Here is an 18,721-nt window from a genome sequence, read left to right on the forward strand (position 1 = left end):
TTCTATCACTACGGGAGGGAGTGTGGACGGTCTTATGCTGGACCCAATTACTGGCTTCAATAAGCTACAATGAAATACTGGGTAAATTTTTCCTAGAATTCTGGGTAGACTGAGTTGAACTGTAACGGGGTTAATTATCTTCAGTATTGGGAATGGACCTAGAAATTTTGGGCCAAATTTCTTGCTAGGCATTCTTGATCTTATGTATTTGGTAGATACAAAAACTTTGTCCCCCACACGAAGGAGGGTTGGAGCGAGTGGGGTTTATCAGCTTGCTTCTTGTATGCTTCTACCGCTTCCACTTTTTCGCATTTTCCCATCCTTTCTTTAGCATGTCCATCCACTCAGTCAGGGACATGGAGGAGAGAGGTTCCCTAGGCAGCTCAGGCATGGGGAAAAATTCCATGTCACTGGTAATTTGGAAATGAGTTAATCCAGGGCTGCTGTGGACCGCGTTGTTGTATGCCACTTCGGCGAAGGGTAGCAAGACCGACCAGTTGTCTTGCTGATAGTCCACATAACACCGGATGTATTGTTCCACCATTGCATTGGCCCTTTCCGCTGCTCCATTCGTGCTTGGATGAAAAGCTGAGCTCAGTCCTTGTGTGGACCCAATGGACCTCAGGAACCTTCTCCAGAACTTGGTGGTGAACTGAACTCCACGGTCTGAAATGATTCTCCTGGGCATTCCAAGCAGGCGGTAAATGTGTTTCACAAACATTTTCACTAATTTATTTGCGGACGGCAATCCTGAGCAAGCAATGAAATGTGCCTGCTTGGAAAACAAATCAATAACTCTCTAGATTACTCTATTCCCGCTGCAGTATGGGAGCTCAATGATGAAGTCTATTGCAATCTCTTCCCATGGTCAGCTAGGGCTGGCCACCCATTGTAGTAGTCCAGGGGGCTTCCCTGGCCGTATTTTCATTGTCGCGCAAGTAGCACAGCTTTTTACGTAATCTTCCACTTCTGATTTCATCTTTGGGCACCAAAATTGGTGCGTGGTGAGGTGGAGTGTTTTTAGGAATCCAAAGTGGCCTCCTAGTTTTGCATCATGGCTTTGCTGTGGGGACATAAAGTTTGGGTCTCTTCCAGGCTAAGCCATCTTTCATCGTTAGGATGTCCTTGTTATTGTTGAGCCACAGGTCATTCAGGTTAATGTCAGGGTTCCAAATAGCATCCAAAATTAAATCCGAGTCCAAGGCAAAGTATTGCTCAAAGTTCCAATTTATCAAGAAAGCCATGTTGGCACATCTGGGAAAACCCAAATCTGAAAGCTTCCTGATTTTCTCCACCCAGTTGAAAGTTCAGGATATTTCCCCCACACCCACAAGTCCATCACATGGTCCAATCTTCCACTGCCACGCTGGCAGTTCCACCCATCCAGTTCCGGTCAGGTGCAGAGGTGTAGAGACAAAGGATGATCTTGGATTCCATGTAGCACAAAGAACAATGCAAATTGTAACTTGATTACTTAATGATTTATTTAAATAACTGGTCCACTACCCTTATTAGTCTGCCCAGTATTTTGAATTGGCTAAAATAGGAAGTTTAGCCAACTCGAGCTTAGCCCTTAACCCTAATTTCAACTAATAGGCAATATATCAATTGAAAGACAATATATTGCCCAGGGTAAATTTACCTGAAAGAGTCTGGCTAAAAGTTTAGGTTAATTTATGCTCCTAAAACATACTCTAGTTAGCATGCTTGGAAAAAGGTTGTGCAATACATAATTTAATGAAAGGGTCACATTCCTGGTGAAATCATATGTAACAAATATGTGGTATCATTTATTGTTTCTAGTATAGCCTTTCTACATAATATATTTAGTGGAACAGAATAATCAATATTAGCATGCAGAGGATTAGCGTGTTGTGATTCCAATTAGAAATAATTTCCCTGAAGCCATTGCTAGTCCTAGAAATTAACTCCCAAAGCAAATTGCTCTGAATAAGAGCAGAAGGGAATCTGCACCAGAATCTACAGGCCACATTCCTACCCTCCGTGTTCCCATCCCACAGTATTTAGAACTTTGATTAATACTCTGCTGTTTCCAAATATAATTGAGATAATATTTCTTTCTGACACATATCCTTCCAGTATTATATGTTCAGCAATATACACATTGAAGTGCCAGGAGCCTCAATTTCACTGTAATTGGCTGTAGTTATTCCATTGAATAGTTTGCTTTTGTGTAGTAGAGGAGAGACACCAGAACTTGAAAATAGAAGAGGCTTTCAATAGAGAAAAGAAGACTTGTCACTTTTATTAAACTTTGGGCAATTTACGGCTTCAACAACTCTGCATAATTTGCATGTCAAAACCCATCTAAAACCCAGCTAATTGGTGACTTAAAGGATCTTTCCCTTGAAAACAACAGATGCTGGACTATTAAGTAGCTCAGACCAGGGCTGATGTTTTACCACTAGTTTCAGAACTGCTTTGATGGCTGCTTCTTTTCATTTCCAGCTGGATATATGTGCACCAAATAAAAAACATCAGCATTATTTGGCACATGTCTGGTTGCTAACCACTAACTGCAAAAGATGGGCAAGGATTGCAAGGGCTTAGAATGAACTGTATTTTTCCTCCAGAGGTGATCATGAAACACAGGTTGTTGGGGGTATTTTTTTGCTTTTAATTCCTGTTCTTTATCTTCAACTTAAATAGGACTGCTTTGATTTTTTTTTTGGCATGGATCTTTCTTATCCTAGATTCATTCACTGCATTTGGATATTCCATTGATTATATTAGAAATCGCAATCTTAACAAAGGGTAGGTCATCTAAATGACATGCAGCCTGCTCATTTCAGACAGAGAAATCCAACATTTTAAGATGCATAAAAGGCAGATAGTTTGCATTTTCAGGACAGTGTGGAAGTATCCCAATGTATTTGCAGTCCTGTCATGTCCCTGTAAGTACCAGCTGAATCAATAGTGCACATCTACATGCATCCAACTGTAAGGTTTTATCTCCTTGTTTTGAAATAACTATTTATATCTCTTCCAAGCTATTCCTCAAGTAGTCTTCCAGAGCAAAACCTCAATTTTGGTTTGGTAATTCTGTGTGTTTATTTATGTGAAGCAGAAGAAGGAAAGGGGTGTTATTGTCACACATCTGAAAGCATTTCCCCCTTTTAATAATTAAAGTAAATTACTGGCACACATTGCATTAATGCTTACATTGATACTTACAAAGATTTAAAGCAAAAATAATAGCGAATCCATCAGTATTTTTTCTCTATATAAACGTGTGTGTGCGCGTGCGTGTGTGTGCACGTGCGTGTGTGTGCGCGCGCATATGTATATCAGTGGTGGGTTTCAAATTTTTTTAGAACCTATTCGGAAGGTGTGGCCTGTTTTGTGGGAGTGGCTCAGGGGTCATGCGGCCAACTTGACATCACTCATGCCCACTTATTCACACGAACCCCCCCCCCCCCAAGTCATGCCCACGGTGGCAAAATATTTTGGGACTCCGATGAAAGGAAGAGGGGGGAAGAGAGGGGAAAACTCCTCAAAATGGACTGCCGAAGGATTTAGGCCGAAAATTGCATGTTGGGGAAAGCAATAGGGGTGATCGGAGAAGGCAGGACAGGGGGGAATCCAGGAGGAAAGTATCACGTGCTGAGGAAAGCAATTGGGGTGATCGGAAAAAGCAGGACAAGGATGAAACCAGGAGAAAACCTCTGAGCTTGCAGTGGATTTTGCCACCGGACCCCTCCATGCCTCTCCCTTCACCACCTCCACTCCCAGGTATGGCGAGCCCTGTAATGGGACTCAACACCGAATTGCACTCATGCACTTGTGCCCTGCAGTCATGCATGGCACCACCACCCCACCCTGGGTTCCTCCTTTTGCATTCTGTTTTCGTGCCTTCGGGTGGAGGGAAGTGGGCTCTGCATGGCATCCTGGCTCTGTGCTCTGCTCCACCTGAAGGCACAAAAATGGAACACAAAAGGTTTGGCTGCTTTCAGCTGCCTCTCTCCTTCTCTTTGACTGCCGCCTCATTTCCAATGGGGGGAGAATCCATGCAGAGGAAGGAAAAACACATGGATTTCCCCCCCCTCCATTGGAAATGAGGTGGCTGTCAAAGAGAAGGGAGCGTCCACCACATCGGCTTGTCCAACAGCCGAATCCTCACCTCCTGTTCCTTCTTTGGCTGTTGGACAAGCCCACGTGGCGCGCACTGCTCCCTTCTCTTTGACAGCCACCTTGTTTCCAATGGGGGGGATCCATGCAAAGGGAGGAAAAGTACATGGATTTCTCCCCCCCATTGGAAATAAGGCAGCTGTCGAAGAGATGGGAGCGCACGTCACGTGGGATTCTCCCAATCCTCCACTCCGGCAAAGGAAGTGGATGGGTGGGTACAAGCCTGGTGCAGACAGGTGGGACGAGCAGTAGCGACTAGGCAGGGGAGCTGGGGGAGCGAGTGGGGTGGCAGGCCAGGGCAGGGAGTGTTCCGGTATGGGGCCTCCGGAAGATCAGGTACAGAAAGGCACGCTAAATTTCACCATCCGGTATGCCTGTACCGGTGCGTACTGGCTAAAACCCACCCCTGATGTATATGCATATGTACACGCACATAAAATATGTTTTCATTTTAAATTAAAATAATATATTCATTTTATTTTATTTTAGGAAGATGTCTAGAATTTTAATCTGCATTTTAAATGAAAATTCCAAGGTGCAATGGTGCCGTTCATAAATTAGATGATTCTAAATCAGACATGCTGCATGTGCTGCAAAGCATATATAAATCCTTCTTCTGACTCTTAAGACTGACCCTGGGGTGTTGGGATTTTTTTGTTTTTGTTTTTTGCCACAGTTCTATTGGTTGGCTACATTGGGATTGTTGTATTTAATGATTAAGTTTAGTTGTGTTGAACTGGTTTACCTTAAATCAGTCTGTGCATTCAGTCCACAGCAAAAATATCTTCTTACTTGTGTCTCCAGTGTGTTGGGTGGGGTCACATAATTGGCTTGATCATACATTTTTATACCATCACTGCAAACAGCCAACCACAAATTCTTGGAAATTATGTAAATGATCACTTCTTCCTTGCCCCTTCTTCCTGGCCTTTATCAGAAGTAATATCTATATTTAGTTGGGCTTTTGGAGTTAGTGTTATTCCTGTACCAATAGATTTATATCTCTGCAAGCAGGTACCAGTAATCTCTTCAGATAAATCAGTTTTGTTGATATGTGCATATTTATTTCTCCTTTCAGATTGTTTTTCCTATTCAGCTTTAGAAGTCTTGTCAAAGAAGTGCTACGGAAAGCAAAGGTGTAAAATTATTGCTAATAGTCATAACTTTGGAAGACCATGCATGCGTGGGGTGAAAAAATATCTCAATGTCAGCTATGCATGTGGTAAGAAAAGTATGGAATCATAAATTTCACAAACCGCAACCTTTCAAAACCTGGGCATCTTGCATATATATGTAAAATTCGTATTATTCCCATATTTTAATATCTAAGATAGGCATGATAATAATTTTGTTTACCATTTATATAATTTGACTAGAAAACACATTGGCAAAAATCTAATTACGTTTCTTGGACTGATCCAAATTCTTCTTGGATGATCATAGCTTTGAAATTAGTCAGGTAATAATTGAAAGGTCATATGGAATTTGGCCTGTTGATTATTGAACTTTCATACATTTTCAGTTAGTTTATGATTGCAGTGAAGCAGCAATGCAATGCATAAAAGCCACCAATCCAACATGACATATTTGTTGACTTCTCTTTATAAATATTCTTGATTGATTGACTTCTAAAACGTGATGTGTGAAAGAAAAAATCTGCTATCAAACTTTTTGGTTTTGTCTGAAGAGAAGCAGGATATATGTTTTAAAATCAATAGATAATATATTTTTTTTATTTTCAACTTTACAGTCCCACGATTCATACTGGCAGCAGTTGATCCAATGGTTACCATACTCCCTCCCTCTTGGAAGCCAAAAGAAGATGAACATGGTAAATTTAATTGTTTGCTATGGACATTTGCCTTTAAGCATTTGACCTAGAAGAGAAGGGGTCTCTCTTCATGGAACTTTGGATGGGCCAATGTTCAATTCCTTTTGAATGGTGTAGCACACCACAAACAACACACACAAAAGTGATGGGGTGAAGACAAAGACATGGACACAGCCAAATAGAAGTTGAAGCTAAACTAATTAAAGACTAAACTGACTTCATTGACTTTGTTGTTTATCACATGAACAAAACTTTATTGCAGAACTTATAAATAAATAAAATACTCATCTCTTAATTATTAGGTTAAAGACGTAATTCTTCTTATATCTAGCTGGTGGGAATCATAGCTTAGAACAGCAATCCCCAATCTTTGCGGCTTGGCGGCCCGGCTAGGAGAGAGTAGAGGGGAACTGAGCCATACAAGTAGTGGGCCATGGCCTGAGGAACCCCTGGCTTAGAACATGGTTTGTGGGAAGAAACCTCTTATTTATTTCCTGATATCAACAGTGCTAAAAAAATTCCTAGGGAAAACAGGAAACAAACAAATTATCTTAAAGCACATTCTCATATATTTATGAGTTGTGTTATATAATAAAGTAAAATAGACATTTAAAATTAATTTTGCTTTAATGCATAAAATGTGTTATTGTATACCTGGAAATATGGAGATGTTAAAGAAGATAATTGCTTGTGGTAGGATATTTAAATTATTCATTTATCAAATACATATTCCTTTTCAATTTGGAAAGTTACTTCAAATACAATCTAATCAAGGAACTTTTTTTTCTTTCTCATAGGTATAAATTTTGATCCAAAAGAATCAAGAATTCCAAAGAAGGAAGGAATTATAATTAGCAGCAGTTTGGCTACATTTGCATACATTAGAGGTAGACCACTTTACTTTACATCCTTGTGTTCTGATAAGAAATCCTGTTAATGCTAGCAGTTACATTTTCCAGAATTACTAAAAAATATTAAATACACATATTTGCAGCATTTAAAACTTCATTGATTTATTATGGTATATCCTTTTGCCAACAATATCTTAAATTAATACCTTAATTTAAAGTATTATTTTGATTTAATTAACTCCATGGAGGAAAAATCCTTGAAGAGATAATTCACATTTTTTCTGGTACTGGTGGTTACAGGCTGAGTTAAATAATAGCATTTTGCTGATCTTGAAAAATGGGGGGAAATGGATTGGTTAGGATAGGGCCCTAACTCAAGGCCCGTGGTCTGAATTCAACCCAAGCGGTGCTTAAATCTGCCTCATATGTCTGCTGTGCCTCTAGCAGACAAAATGGGGTGCGGTGCGGGGGCACGCATGGCCCCCATGCCTTGTTTTAGGCCTGCATGGTCTCCTGCAGCATCCTGCTGGCCAAAATGTGTCACTCTGTGGCCTATTTTGGCTAGCAAAGTGCTGCAGAAGGCAGACAACAGGTTGCTGTTGCAGGGGGCATGCATGCGAGGCCCCCATGGCCCATTTTGGCCAGCAGGGTGCTGCAGGATTCCATCCCTCCCCTCCCCCCCCCAAGCTGGCCCGCAGAGAACTACAATGCTGATCTGGCCCTCAAAGAAATCCAGTTTGACACCTCTGTGTTAGGATATCCAGAATTGTAGGCAAGAAAACTGGAATCTTAGAAGAAGATAATAGTAAACTATTTTCACATTGTTGCAAGAAACTGTACAGATCCTGTATAGATATATTCTTATATCACCTAACATCATATTTTACTTAAGAGTTTTCTTAATTTTGGTATTGTACTTTATTTTCACTTCCATATTGCTCGTCAGAAACATGTTAGCAAGATCTGATGGATTATGTGGATTTAGATTTTAATAGATTGTCTCAGTAGTCTAGGCTTTTCAGAAATAACAGCAAATTATTATCATTCCCATCCATCTCTACATAAGACTCTAGTCTGGGATTTTGTTTCTAATTTCAGATCACCTTGAAAGAGCTGCTCTTTTGTTTGTGTCTAGTGTTTGCATTGGCCTGATACTCACACTTTGTGCTCTGGTAATGCACATTTCTTGCTGTGATGATGTGATAAAGCTACGGAAGATGAAAAAGCATCTGGTACTAGAAAATCAGAAGGCTGATGAAAACAATGAGGAGGAGGATGACAAAGAGGAAGAGGAAGAGAGAGGAGAATCTTCTGATTCAGATTTTACTGATGAACTAACAGGCTTATGCAGGACTTCATATTCAGCTTATTGTTCCCTGGATGCAGCTGAATTGGCTGAAAGGATAGAACGGCGAGAACAGATCATGCAAGAAATCTGGTTGAACAGTGGCTTGGAAGCATCTCCTACTAGAAGCTTCAGCCCATTCTATATCAATGAACAGCAATGCATTTGTTTTGGATAACATGCACCTCTTTTCTTAAACTACCTTCTGTGAAGGATCATCTGCAATGTAATATAATAATTATTACAAAGCTATATAAGTAATTATTTAAAATACCTTAAAACAGTTTTTAGTTGCATATTTTGAATGCTTGACTCCAATTTATTCTATTTATTTTATCTCTGAATTGTTTTTAATTGCTTGAAAATGAGAACATATGCACTACATATATTTGCACAAAGAAGAACCTGTTTTGGAGCATAAAAGGTAAGGCTGATAAGAGCTAAGGTCAATGTGCAGATCTTTTTTTCGAAATAACTTCTAGACATATTCCATTAGTTGAAGCCAATCAAATCTACATGTATGCCTGTCTTGAAAATATCCTATATTTTATTGCAATCTGCAGGAAACCTGAAGAACAAAGGGAGGAAAAATGTCACTTCCTACTTAAGAAAGTTAGAAGTGACTGAACTTTCCCTATATGTTCATATAGTGACATGAAATGTAGCGGGGGTGGAGCACCTTTTGATTTTTTAAAAAAATTTCTGATGGGTTTAAAGTAAAACATTGGACCTTGAGAAAATATAGGCAATGATTTTTTTCCAATAACTAATTAGTGAATTCATACTGTACTGGGAAACCTTCAACTGATTCATTTCCTAGTAATGCAGGAAATCAAGAGTTGCCAAAAGAGGTTTTTTTAAAAAACAAGAATTGAACGTAGTATTGAAAAGAACTATAATGTGGTCTTATCCATTCAAGGTCAGAAAACAGCCTGATTTAGACTGATTGACTATGCTATAGGCAAAGAGCACATTCTGTCCTCTGTGTCATATAATATCCATACACATAATGCTCTTTCCTTTGGGAAAAACAATATCTTCAAGAAATATCATTTGCCTGTAAGCAAGAACTGGCGGGACATAAAATAGAGAACTTCATAGAAAATGAAGAAGTTGAATTGCTCTGGGACTTCAGAATCCAAACAGACAGGTATCTCCCACATAACACCCCGGACTTAACAGTGGTTGATAACAAAGACAAAAAAGTCTGGATAGTGGATGTGGCAGTGCCTGGAGACAGCAGAATAGAAGAGAAAGAACTGGAGAAGATAACAAAATACAAAGACCTACACATAGAAATAGAGCGACTATGGCAAAGGCAAGCAAGGGTAGTACCAATAGTAATAGGCACCTATTACTCCAGTTCCAAAACAACTGGAGCATTACTTGAACACCATAGGCATTGACAAATTTACCATCAGTCAATTGCAGAAGGTGGCTTTACTTGCAACTGCTTCCATCCTGCGAATATATCTGTAACACCATCAAATATCTAGATTTGCCTATCTCAGGTCCTTGGTAAGGACTCGATTGGTAGACAAAAATGCGAAACCCAGACTGAACATCTGGCTGACTGTGAATAATAATAATGATGATGATGATGATGATGAAAAAGTCAGGATTTTGTGGGATTTCAGAATTCAGACTGATAGGCACTTGGCCTACAACACACCTGACATAACAATAGTTGAAAAGAAAAAAGTTTGGTTCATTGACATTGCAATACCTGCGCGAATTGAAGATAAGCAGCAAGGAAAAATCACAAAGTACCGGGACTTGCAAATTGAAGTTGAGCAACTGTGGAAAAAGAAATCGAGTGTTGTCCCGATTGTAATTGGAGCCCTTGGAGCAATACCTTGGGCTACCTTGGGCTACCTCGCTATTTGGAAATTCTAAATTTATCAGACTTGAGCATTCTGACTCTACAAAAAAACCACCCTACTTGGAAAAGCTTATATCCTCCGACGTTACCTTAACAGTTCCTAGTTCCTTGGTTAGCACTCGAGCTGCTGAGCTACCAACCAGCCCCAAAGACTGTGAATAATAATAATAATAATAATAATAATAATAATAATAATAATAATAATAATAATAATAATAATAATAATAATAATAATAATAATTTATTTTATTTATTTTTATTTATTCTTCGTATTTCCAAACCGCCCCCTCTCCCAAAAAGGGACTCGGGGCGGTGTACAGTCCACACAACAAATAACAGATAAAATACAAATATAAATATAACTATAAATATACGTATATATGTGGAGGAGGTTAAAATTAAGAGTACTGTACAGAAGAATAAATATGGGTCTAAAAGCCCTAAAAACAATTAATTATTAAAAATTAAAACATTACCCTTAAAATAACCAGATGAGAGTATACTACCAGGAGTTCATAGTTGTAACATTTATAATTATGCCAGGCCAGCTAATCGGAACAGGTGAGTCTTCAATTTTTGTCGGAAGGAGCGGAAGTCCAAGGTGGTTCTAATGTCGGGGGGGGGGAAGTCATTCCAGAGGGTTGGGCCCATCACAGAGAAGGCTCTACTCCTTGGCGCCACCCGCTGGCATTGCCTAGTGGACGGCACCTGGAGAAGGCCCTCCCTGTGAGAGCGGATTGGCCGCAGGGATGTATGTGGGAGGATGCGATCCCGCAAGTAACTAGGTCCTAAGCCATGGAGCGCTTTAAAGATAGTAATCAAAACCTTGAAACGCACCCGAAAGACCACAGGTAGCCACTATAATAATAATAATAATAATAATAATAATAATAATAATAATAATAATAATAATAATAATAATAATAATGTTTATTGATATCGCTGTTCCTGAAGATGCCAGAGTCGTAGAAAAAGAACTAGAAAAAATAATGAAATATCACGACCTGGCCATCGAAACTACACAGCTATGGATGAAGCATGTAACAGTGATACCCATTGTCATCAGGGCACTTGGCACCATGTCCAAGAATTTTACAAGATACATCAACAAATTGCAGCTTCCTGCAATAACACCAGCGGAACTGCAAAAAACTGCACTACTCAGAACATCTTATATTTTAAGAAGGTACTTGGTTGATACCTAGGACGCTGGCAGCAAACCGTATCAACCATTAGCATCAGTCACTGGTATTTGTAATGCATTTTTGAATGTTCAGTTGGCTCAGATTCGTGTTTAATGAATAAAGTATATATAATAAGTAAGCAAAATAACTCAAAGGGAGAATACATGAGAAAATACAACTAATTGGAATTTATACCAGCACCTTCATAGTTCATACACTTTTCAGCCTTTCAAACCAGATTTGATTTCAAACTATGTACATACACTTATTTGTTTTTCTTTAAGTTTGTACCATGTTTTCAAAGAAGTTTTCAACTTTCCTTGCTCCATTCACTTTTATATTTGCTTTGCAATTTTATCCTATTCATTCTCTGTGAAACCAAATCCTAACTCTAACCCAAACTTCAGTTAATTTTGTCATTTGAGTCATTCACATTTATATTTTATCATACCGCTTATTACTTAACACTCATTGCAAATCATTTGAGTTCTCAGCCACAAACACAGCATCCTTTGCTTACAAAATTGTACAGTAAACCCTGTCATGGCCCAATCAGCACATCCATACTGTAATGTAATACCAGCATGTATTACATATTTCTGTGTAAAATAACCAAGGGAACATCATACACTTTTGTTTTACTCTGCTTGTACTATTTACTAAGCATTCCATTTATTTTCAAGCATGTTTTACTTTGATTGTATACAGCTTTACTGTAATTTCATTCATCAGTCAGTCTTTAATTCAATATCTATGCAAAATGTTACATAATCATAGGATTTTAAATCTTTCAGAATAACCCACTGTCATTTCAGAAAACTTAAAGAAAAAATAGACAATACAAAAGTACAGTGTTATACAGCGTTAAGGTTGCAAGAACTTTAACACCATGCTACAAAAATACATGAATCGAAAAGATAATTGATTAACACTTATCCTTCCTCCTAACACACATATCTTTGGCTATTCTTTTTCTCAGTTGCAACCGATAATGGAGTTGCAAGAAACAAATCACATAAAAGGAAATTTTGAAAAAAGAGAATACAGGTAGTCCTCGAATTACAACCATAATTGAACCCAAAATCTATCTTGCTATGTTTCTGAAACATTTGTTAGGTAAGTTTGCTCCATTTTACAATCTTTCTTCCAGAATTGTTAAGTCAATCACTGTGGTTGTTAAGTTAGTTAAACTGTTGTTAAATGAATCTGGCTTCCCCATTGACTTGTCAGAAGGTCGCAAACTGGGATCACGTGACCACGGGGCGCTGAAGGTGTCATAAATATGAGTCAATTGCCAAGTGTCTGAATTTTGATCACATGTCTATAGAGATACTACAATGGTTGTAAGAGTGAAAACTGGTCATGACACTATTTTCAGTGCTGTTGCAACTTTGAACGATCACTAAACAAACTGTTGTAAGTCAAGGACTACCTGTCCAGAAAAAAAAAGGAAACCCAGCTTTTATAAAATGCCCTGAAAATTCCTGACCTGCAGGAAACGTGAAGTCTGCTTGGAAGGTCCCTTTTCAGGTTTCATTGAGTACTATTTCAACTTGGAGGAGAGAACTGGCAGCACTAGAGTATAAATGCTGGAACTGAAGAAAAAACAACAGTTGCTGGTATAATTTAAAACAAGTATTTAAATTAAAAGGCAAAAATTTAACAGAATGGCACTGTTGAAGAATCCAAACATGATAATGAGATGTATAGCAGTTTGGTGTAACCAAGGGAATAACAGAAGGTTATCACTTATTTGATTGAGTCCATGCATATTAAACACATGTTATATTCCAATCTTACAAAGCTGCATATGCATCTGAATACACACATTCCTCCGGCAAATAATTATTATACTTAAAATTTTGATATCAAGTTTTTGTGGCGATTTGCAGAGTTTTTTGTTTATTTTTATTCTGTATGTCCCCTTGAAATAGGTCACCTAGGAAGCAAATGTTCATCAAGACTACCCATATTAAAGCAGAAAAAAAAGTTGAACATTATCCTTGTTTGAAAACTAAGCCATTTATGCAACCTCGTTCAGCTGCTGCAGGTACATTTGTCTTGGTTTTCTGGCGTGCAGCTGCTCTTGAGTTTTCAGGAAGTTATTTTGATTAACCAGCTAGGGCTTCACTGCTGAAGAGGTGTGGAGGAGGTGACAATGAAAATAGGTGTGGCACTGCCCTAAAGAAATGTTTAGGTTTCCTTCTACATGAGGATGTGAAACAGTTGAGAAAATAAAACAAACTACTGGGCATGTCAGGAGCAGAGGACTGGAAAGGAAAAACCCTGGAAGCAATTCAATTGGCTTGGCTTTAGTACCGTGAGATGCCTAGATGTTTTGTAAGCTGATCTATTTCACCGTAACATGGCTGAACACCATAGGCAGATTTTTTATTGCAAGTCACAGTGATAGTCATTTGAGACTTAAAAGCACTTATTTCAAAACCAGTTGATGTTGGAAGCATGAAACGGCTTTGATGGTTGTGCCTGATAAAAGATTAGATTTCCTTTATGACTCAGGAATTTGATTTTTAAAAAATATTTTCCGGTCTTTTCTAGTCCAAATGAAAAATGATTTTTAAACTTATTTTTAATATTATAAGTTTAAAAATCATTTTTGGAGATATCAGAAAAGACTAAAATCTAAAAAAAACCACAGATTAAATCTTTTGTAAGAATACTGAATTGGATTAGTTCTACAAGGGATGCTGGCACATTTAATTAGTAATTATCAGATCAGGCCAATATGTCTGGAAACTGCCATATTGGAAACCTTTATGAGGTCAATGATAAATAACTGATTATTCTGTACTGATGTACTACAAATAATATATTACAAAGCTAAATCTTATCCAAAACTGAGATCTTATAAGCATGACTGCCACTCCAAATAAATGGGACATAAAATTGACAGAGACAGCAGTGCCTCCATTCCTAGGAAACTTGTTTATATCTTGAAAGAGAGATACAAGGCTCTTCAGAGAAGAAAGAAGCAAGTGAGCCAATTAGAAGGATGGGACAGACCGATTCAGGCAGTTCAATCTAAACATAGCATCACATTCTGGCACTTCACTTCCTTAGTGATAACATAATTTATATCCAGAATGGGTCATTTAATATGGAGGGACATTGAGATATTTTCTATCATGTATTATTTCAAATTTATACTCGGGATCTTGATACATGCCTAATATTTTCCAACTTTCTCTCAATGAGCCCCAATGTGAGATATCGAATCTAATTGTTCAACTCAAGAGTTGCAAAGATCCCAGACTGCCCTGATCATCCCAAAACTAAGACCTAAATGGTGGATCACTATCTTAACTTCCTTATTTATCATATCAGCCAACACTCTACAAATCCCCAAAGAATGGACCAACTCTATCACAATGGCAATATATAATAAAGGTGATAGGATCAACCCAGCTAACTACCTTACGAGTCTGACATTCTTCGTCGGAACTGGGCTTTGCCTAGTGACAGGGGGCGTGGTTTAATTTAACTGTCAGGCTCAGTCCTCGCAATGAGTGGATGAAGGTCAACCTAGTCTGGATGCTACCTCCACCCTAAGAGAAGAGGCGTCTCAGGTAAGGACCAACGCCTTTTCTCATCTTGTACACAACTGGCCAAAAGCAGGTACCATGTGGTTCATACATTCAGATTTTATATTCCTCAAGTGAACTATTCAGAAAGAAAAAAGAAATTTAGTACCACTCAACTTCCTACATACTTTTAGTGAAATGCTTTACTGCTGAAATAAGTTATTTTCTTCATTAAGATAAAAATGTTACGGAAAAATATGCAAGCTATTACATTCAGTAAATACCCATACAGATATCCTCAACTAAACCCCAACTTAAAACTGTACCTTCAGTTAAAACTGATTAATTATACTTTGGTTGATTATATTTCCTTTAAAAAAATTTCCCCTGTAACTCATAACCTTGAGACAGAAAAGCAATTGGAAAGGTTTTGCTTTTTTTTTTTAACTTCTAAAGGAAGTGCCAAGTTTCCTAATTTTCTATAAACTTCCTCATTCCAACTCCCCCGCCCGGCCGCCCCAAATTTACTGCAGTACACACTGTATTATCGGTGCACAAAGAAAAATGAGCAAGTCGTGTCTTTGAAAAAACAGGGACAGGTTCTGTTGTCTCTGTCTGCGTGCATGACATGTGCTTTCATGATTTAATTTTTAATACTGTACACATGAAAACTATTGAATTTTTAAAAATCAGCCATTAGCCATTGACTACAAGAGGGTCTGACTCTCAGTTATGTGGCATCAGGAAGTAAATGACTTTTTCTTTATACAGGACTAAAACGTAACAATAGTGATGGTGAGAAGAATAAAGAACCTGATTTTGTTTCCTAGGCAGTCGTTATCAATATTTCTGGTTCAAATTGATAAACAGGCTGCTTTACAACAACTCAGTACATAATACTGTATTTGGATTAGCCAAATGCATGGCTTATTATGGGATGGAGCAGAAGACTGCATTTTCCTCCAAGACTTCTTTGGTTTCTGCACTGCCTTCGGACTATCATTTTACACTTGCTCTGCCGATGGATTTCAGATTCTAATAAACAAGAGATAAGGTTGAAATCTGCACATTCTTTAAGTCAGCAGTTGTTAGAAGTCACTTTAGTGAATTATGAGAGATTCAAGAAGTCACTTTGGTGAATTATGAGAGATTAAATTAATGTGCAGTGAGAAAGGCAAGGGAAGGCTCAGTCTGGTGTTTTGCAGTGGGCTGATCGAGGGCTTAAAATAAAGGGGGAAATGACAAAATATTTCTTGATTTTGCTGCTGTTGTTTTTATCAGTTTCCCTTTAAACAGGGAGCAGAAAAACCACCAAACACTCCCATTTGGGGAATGTGAGATGAGAACCCTTCTGTGGAGAAATAATTATCACAAAATGAAACAAACCATAGTATCAACTGTAGCTGAGCAGTTACAAATAATCTCATATTTCTCACATTGCTGATATTGTGAGAACACAAACTATGAGAGCTAATTTTGTTGCCACAAAATCTTCAAATGGATCTTTTCTTGGCAACAGAAAGCACTCAGAAGTCTGGATCAATAACACATTCTCACTATAATTACAGGGCTATTTCTTATACTTATGTAACAGTAACTCAACATACATTCAGGAGGCAAAAGATAAAAAGAACATCAAGGGGATTGAAAATCCTTTATAATGGGATTTTAAAAAATATACAAATAACTGTATTTTTCCTATGATTGGCGAGCTAAAGTTTGCTCTGTTCCATGCAATAATTAGAAGTTTAGTTTGAGTGTATGCTTATATGAGCAAAACATGATGTGCCATGCAAAGCAATCTTATGATATTATTTTGTATATATTTTTAAAAATTCAGTGAATTACCTAAGGCAATAAAATAGATTATGATGCATGTCACTTAATTTCTTATCAGGCTGATATCAGTACAGTAAATAAGTGGTGTAGTATCTAGATTTGAAGTTCTTATATTTTAAGATCCAGGCCAATTGGCCCACCTGTTACCCTCCTGATTTGCTTTTAAATTAATTCCAGCAGGCAAAATGGCCATTGTTAACAGTTGGTACACTATTAGGATATCTTCTAACTTTTATTTTATTAGACAGGAAGCAAGTTTGATTTGCATCCATTATGATGATTGTTATATTGTGTAATAAAGACATTGCTTTTGTATATATAATAATAACAATCTGCTGCAGGTGATAGTAATCTAAAGGCTACCAATATATTTCCATAAAGCATAATTCACTTCCTAAATGTGAAAAGGGATTTAGAGATACCCTTAACTTTCTTTTATTTAATAAACATAGTTTTCAAATGTTTGGAATCTTCATAATCTTACACAATAAATCGGATTTCTTTAGAAATAAATATGGTCAAAAGAGACACAATCATTTTTTCTGATTTATACGTAATGGTAAATACATGATTTGAAAGATTCCAGTGAACTATAACTTGCTGACAATTTGTTTTAGCTTTTTTGTCTATTTGGTTCTTCAAGCGATAAGCAGAGGTCCCCATTTTTAGAAACATTGCAAGAACTAACACTCATTTCCTTTAATTACTTCATCTCTGGATCAGCCACTTTGGCATTCTTTATCTCCTCGTTCTCACTTCTGTAGGAAGTTATCACCCAGCCCTCTCCCAGAAAAATGAAATATCCTAGGAAATATTGATAAGGCAGAATATTATATTTTCCTGGATGTGAAAAAGGGAGAAACACATTTTAAACACAGAGTAAATTCCTGCAACTTCCCCGCTTTGTCAATGGGCCATTAAGAAGGCCAAGCTAGTCCACTTTACATAATAAAGAGTTCTCCCCTTCAGCTCCAGGGGGGATGGCAATGAAGGCAGGATAATATTGCCTTTTACTCAACTGACCACATGGCATCTAAACTCAATCAAACCTGAATTCAAAACAGCCTAGAGGGTTGCCCCTGCATGGGCCCATGTGAGTCTGGCAACCAATCAGAATACATTTCTTACACAGGAACAGGAAACAGATAGGTGGGGCAGAACAGATTATAAAAATCCCTGCAAGCCCTTCTTCTTGTCTGCTCTTCCCCTTCTCTTCCCTTCTCTTCTCTTCTCCACCAACATTGAACCATGTGATCACCTTTGCTGTTCAGGACTCAAGCCATGCGGTCCTGTCCACCATTAAAACCATCTTTCCAAGCAGCCTCCATGACTCCAGTGTCTTTTTCCCCACTTGGAGCCGAACCCAGAAGGACATTTCTCCCAACACTTCCATAGAGGTCTTCCTTGTCTTAATTGATACATTTTCTTTGGAATCCCCTTTTAAATTACCTAATTATCTCAAAGCACTTTCTTATTTTTCAAAATATTGTTGTCTTCATTCTCTACTTATCCTTCTTTCATCTCCGTAGTCTTTTGTCCCCTATTTACATGTCTGGGCTTTTTTCCAGTCCTCAAAATGCCCGAGGCTTGATACTCTGAAACACTAAAATCCTCTTCATTATACCTCAGTATTTACAGAACTATGAACTGCAAGACTGTGGCTCCCAAGACTAAACATTTCTGGGACAGATCAGTAGACAGCACTTTAAAAGTGGATATTTAACAAGTGATTGCAATGCATCCAATTATGTTTGGCCATTTGGTCTATGCCTTTTTAATTTTATAAACATCCACTTCCACTTTGCATAATCCCTGACCTCTGGTCCTTCTGACGCGCCCTAAAAAGTTGGCTTTTCCAGCGAGCCGGCCTGGCCTGTTAATTTTAACTTATTTTAAATGTATTGTCTTTTAAATTCGGTTTGTTTTTTTGGATATATATTTAATTTTTTTTTTTAACTTTTGGGATGTGTGTTTTTTATAATGTTATATGCTGCCCTGAGTCCTTTTGGAGAAGGGCGGCATATAAATCCAAACAAACAAACAAACAAACAAACAAAGTGCATGAGCAGATACACCTGCATGGATAGGTACAGGTAGT

The 18,721-nt window shown here is 38.0% G+C and overlaps 1 protein-coding gene across 2 annotated transcripts in view; it reads left to right on the forward strand.

Moving 5' to 3' along the window:
- EVA1C (eva-1 homolog C) overlaps window positions 1-8,457 on the forward strand; it is a 39,907-nt gene extending 31,450 nt beyond the window's left edge. For both annotated transcript variants that reach the window (XM_081951685.1, XM_081951686.1), the window contains 4 exons: window positions 5,228-5,371; window positions 5,900-5,980; window positions 6,778-6,867; window positions 7,930-8,457. In XM_081951685.1, coding sequence (XP_081807811.1) covers window positions 5,228-5,371; window positions 5,900-5,980; window positions 6,778-6,867; window positions 7,930-8,354 — 740 coding nt within the window. In that variant the 3' untranslated portion in view covers window positions 8,355-8,457. The remainder of the gene's footprint in view (window positions 1-5,227; window positions 5,372-5,899; window positions 5,981-6,777; window positions 6,868-7,929) is intronic.
- Window positions 8,458-18,721: the final 10,264 nt, after the last annotated feature.

This window comes from Natrix helvetica (genome assembly GCF_964273705.1).
Source record: "Natrix helvetica genome assembly, chromosome: 4".
Classification (NCBI taxonomy): domain Eukaryota; kingdom Metazoa; phylum Chordata; class Lepidosauria; order Squamata; family Natricidae; genus Natrix; species Natrix helvetica.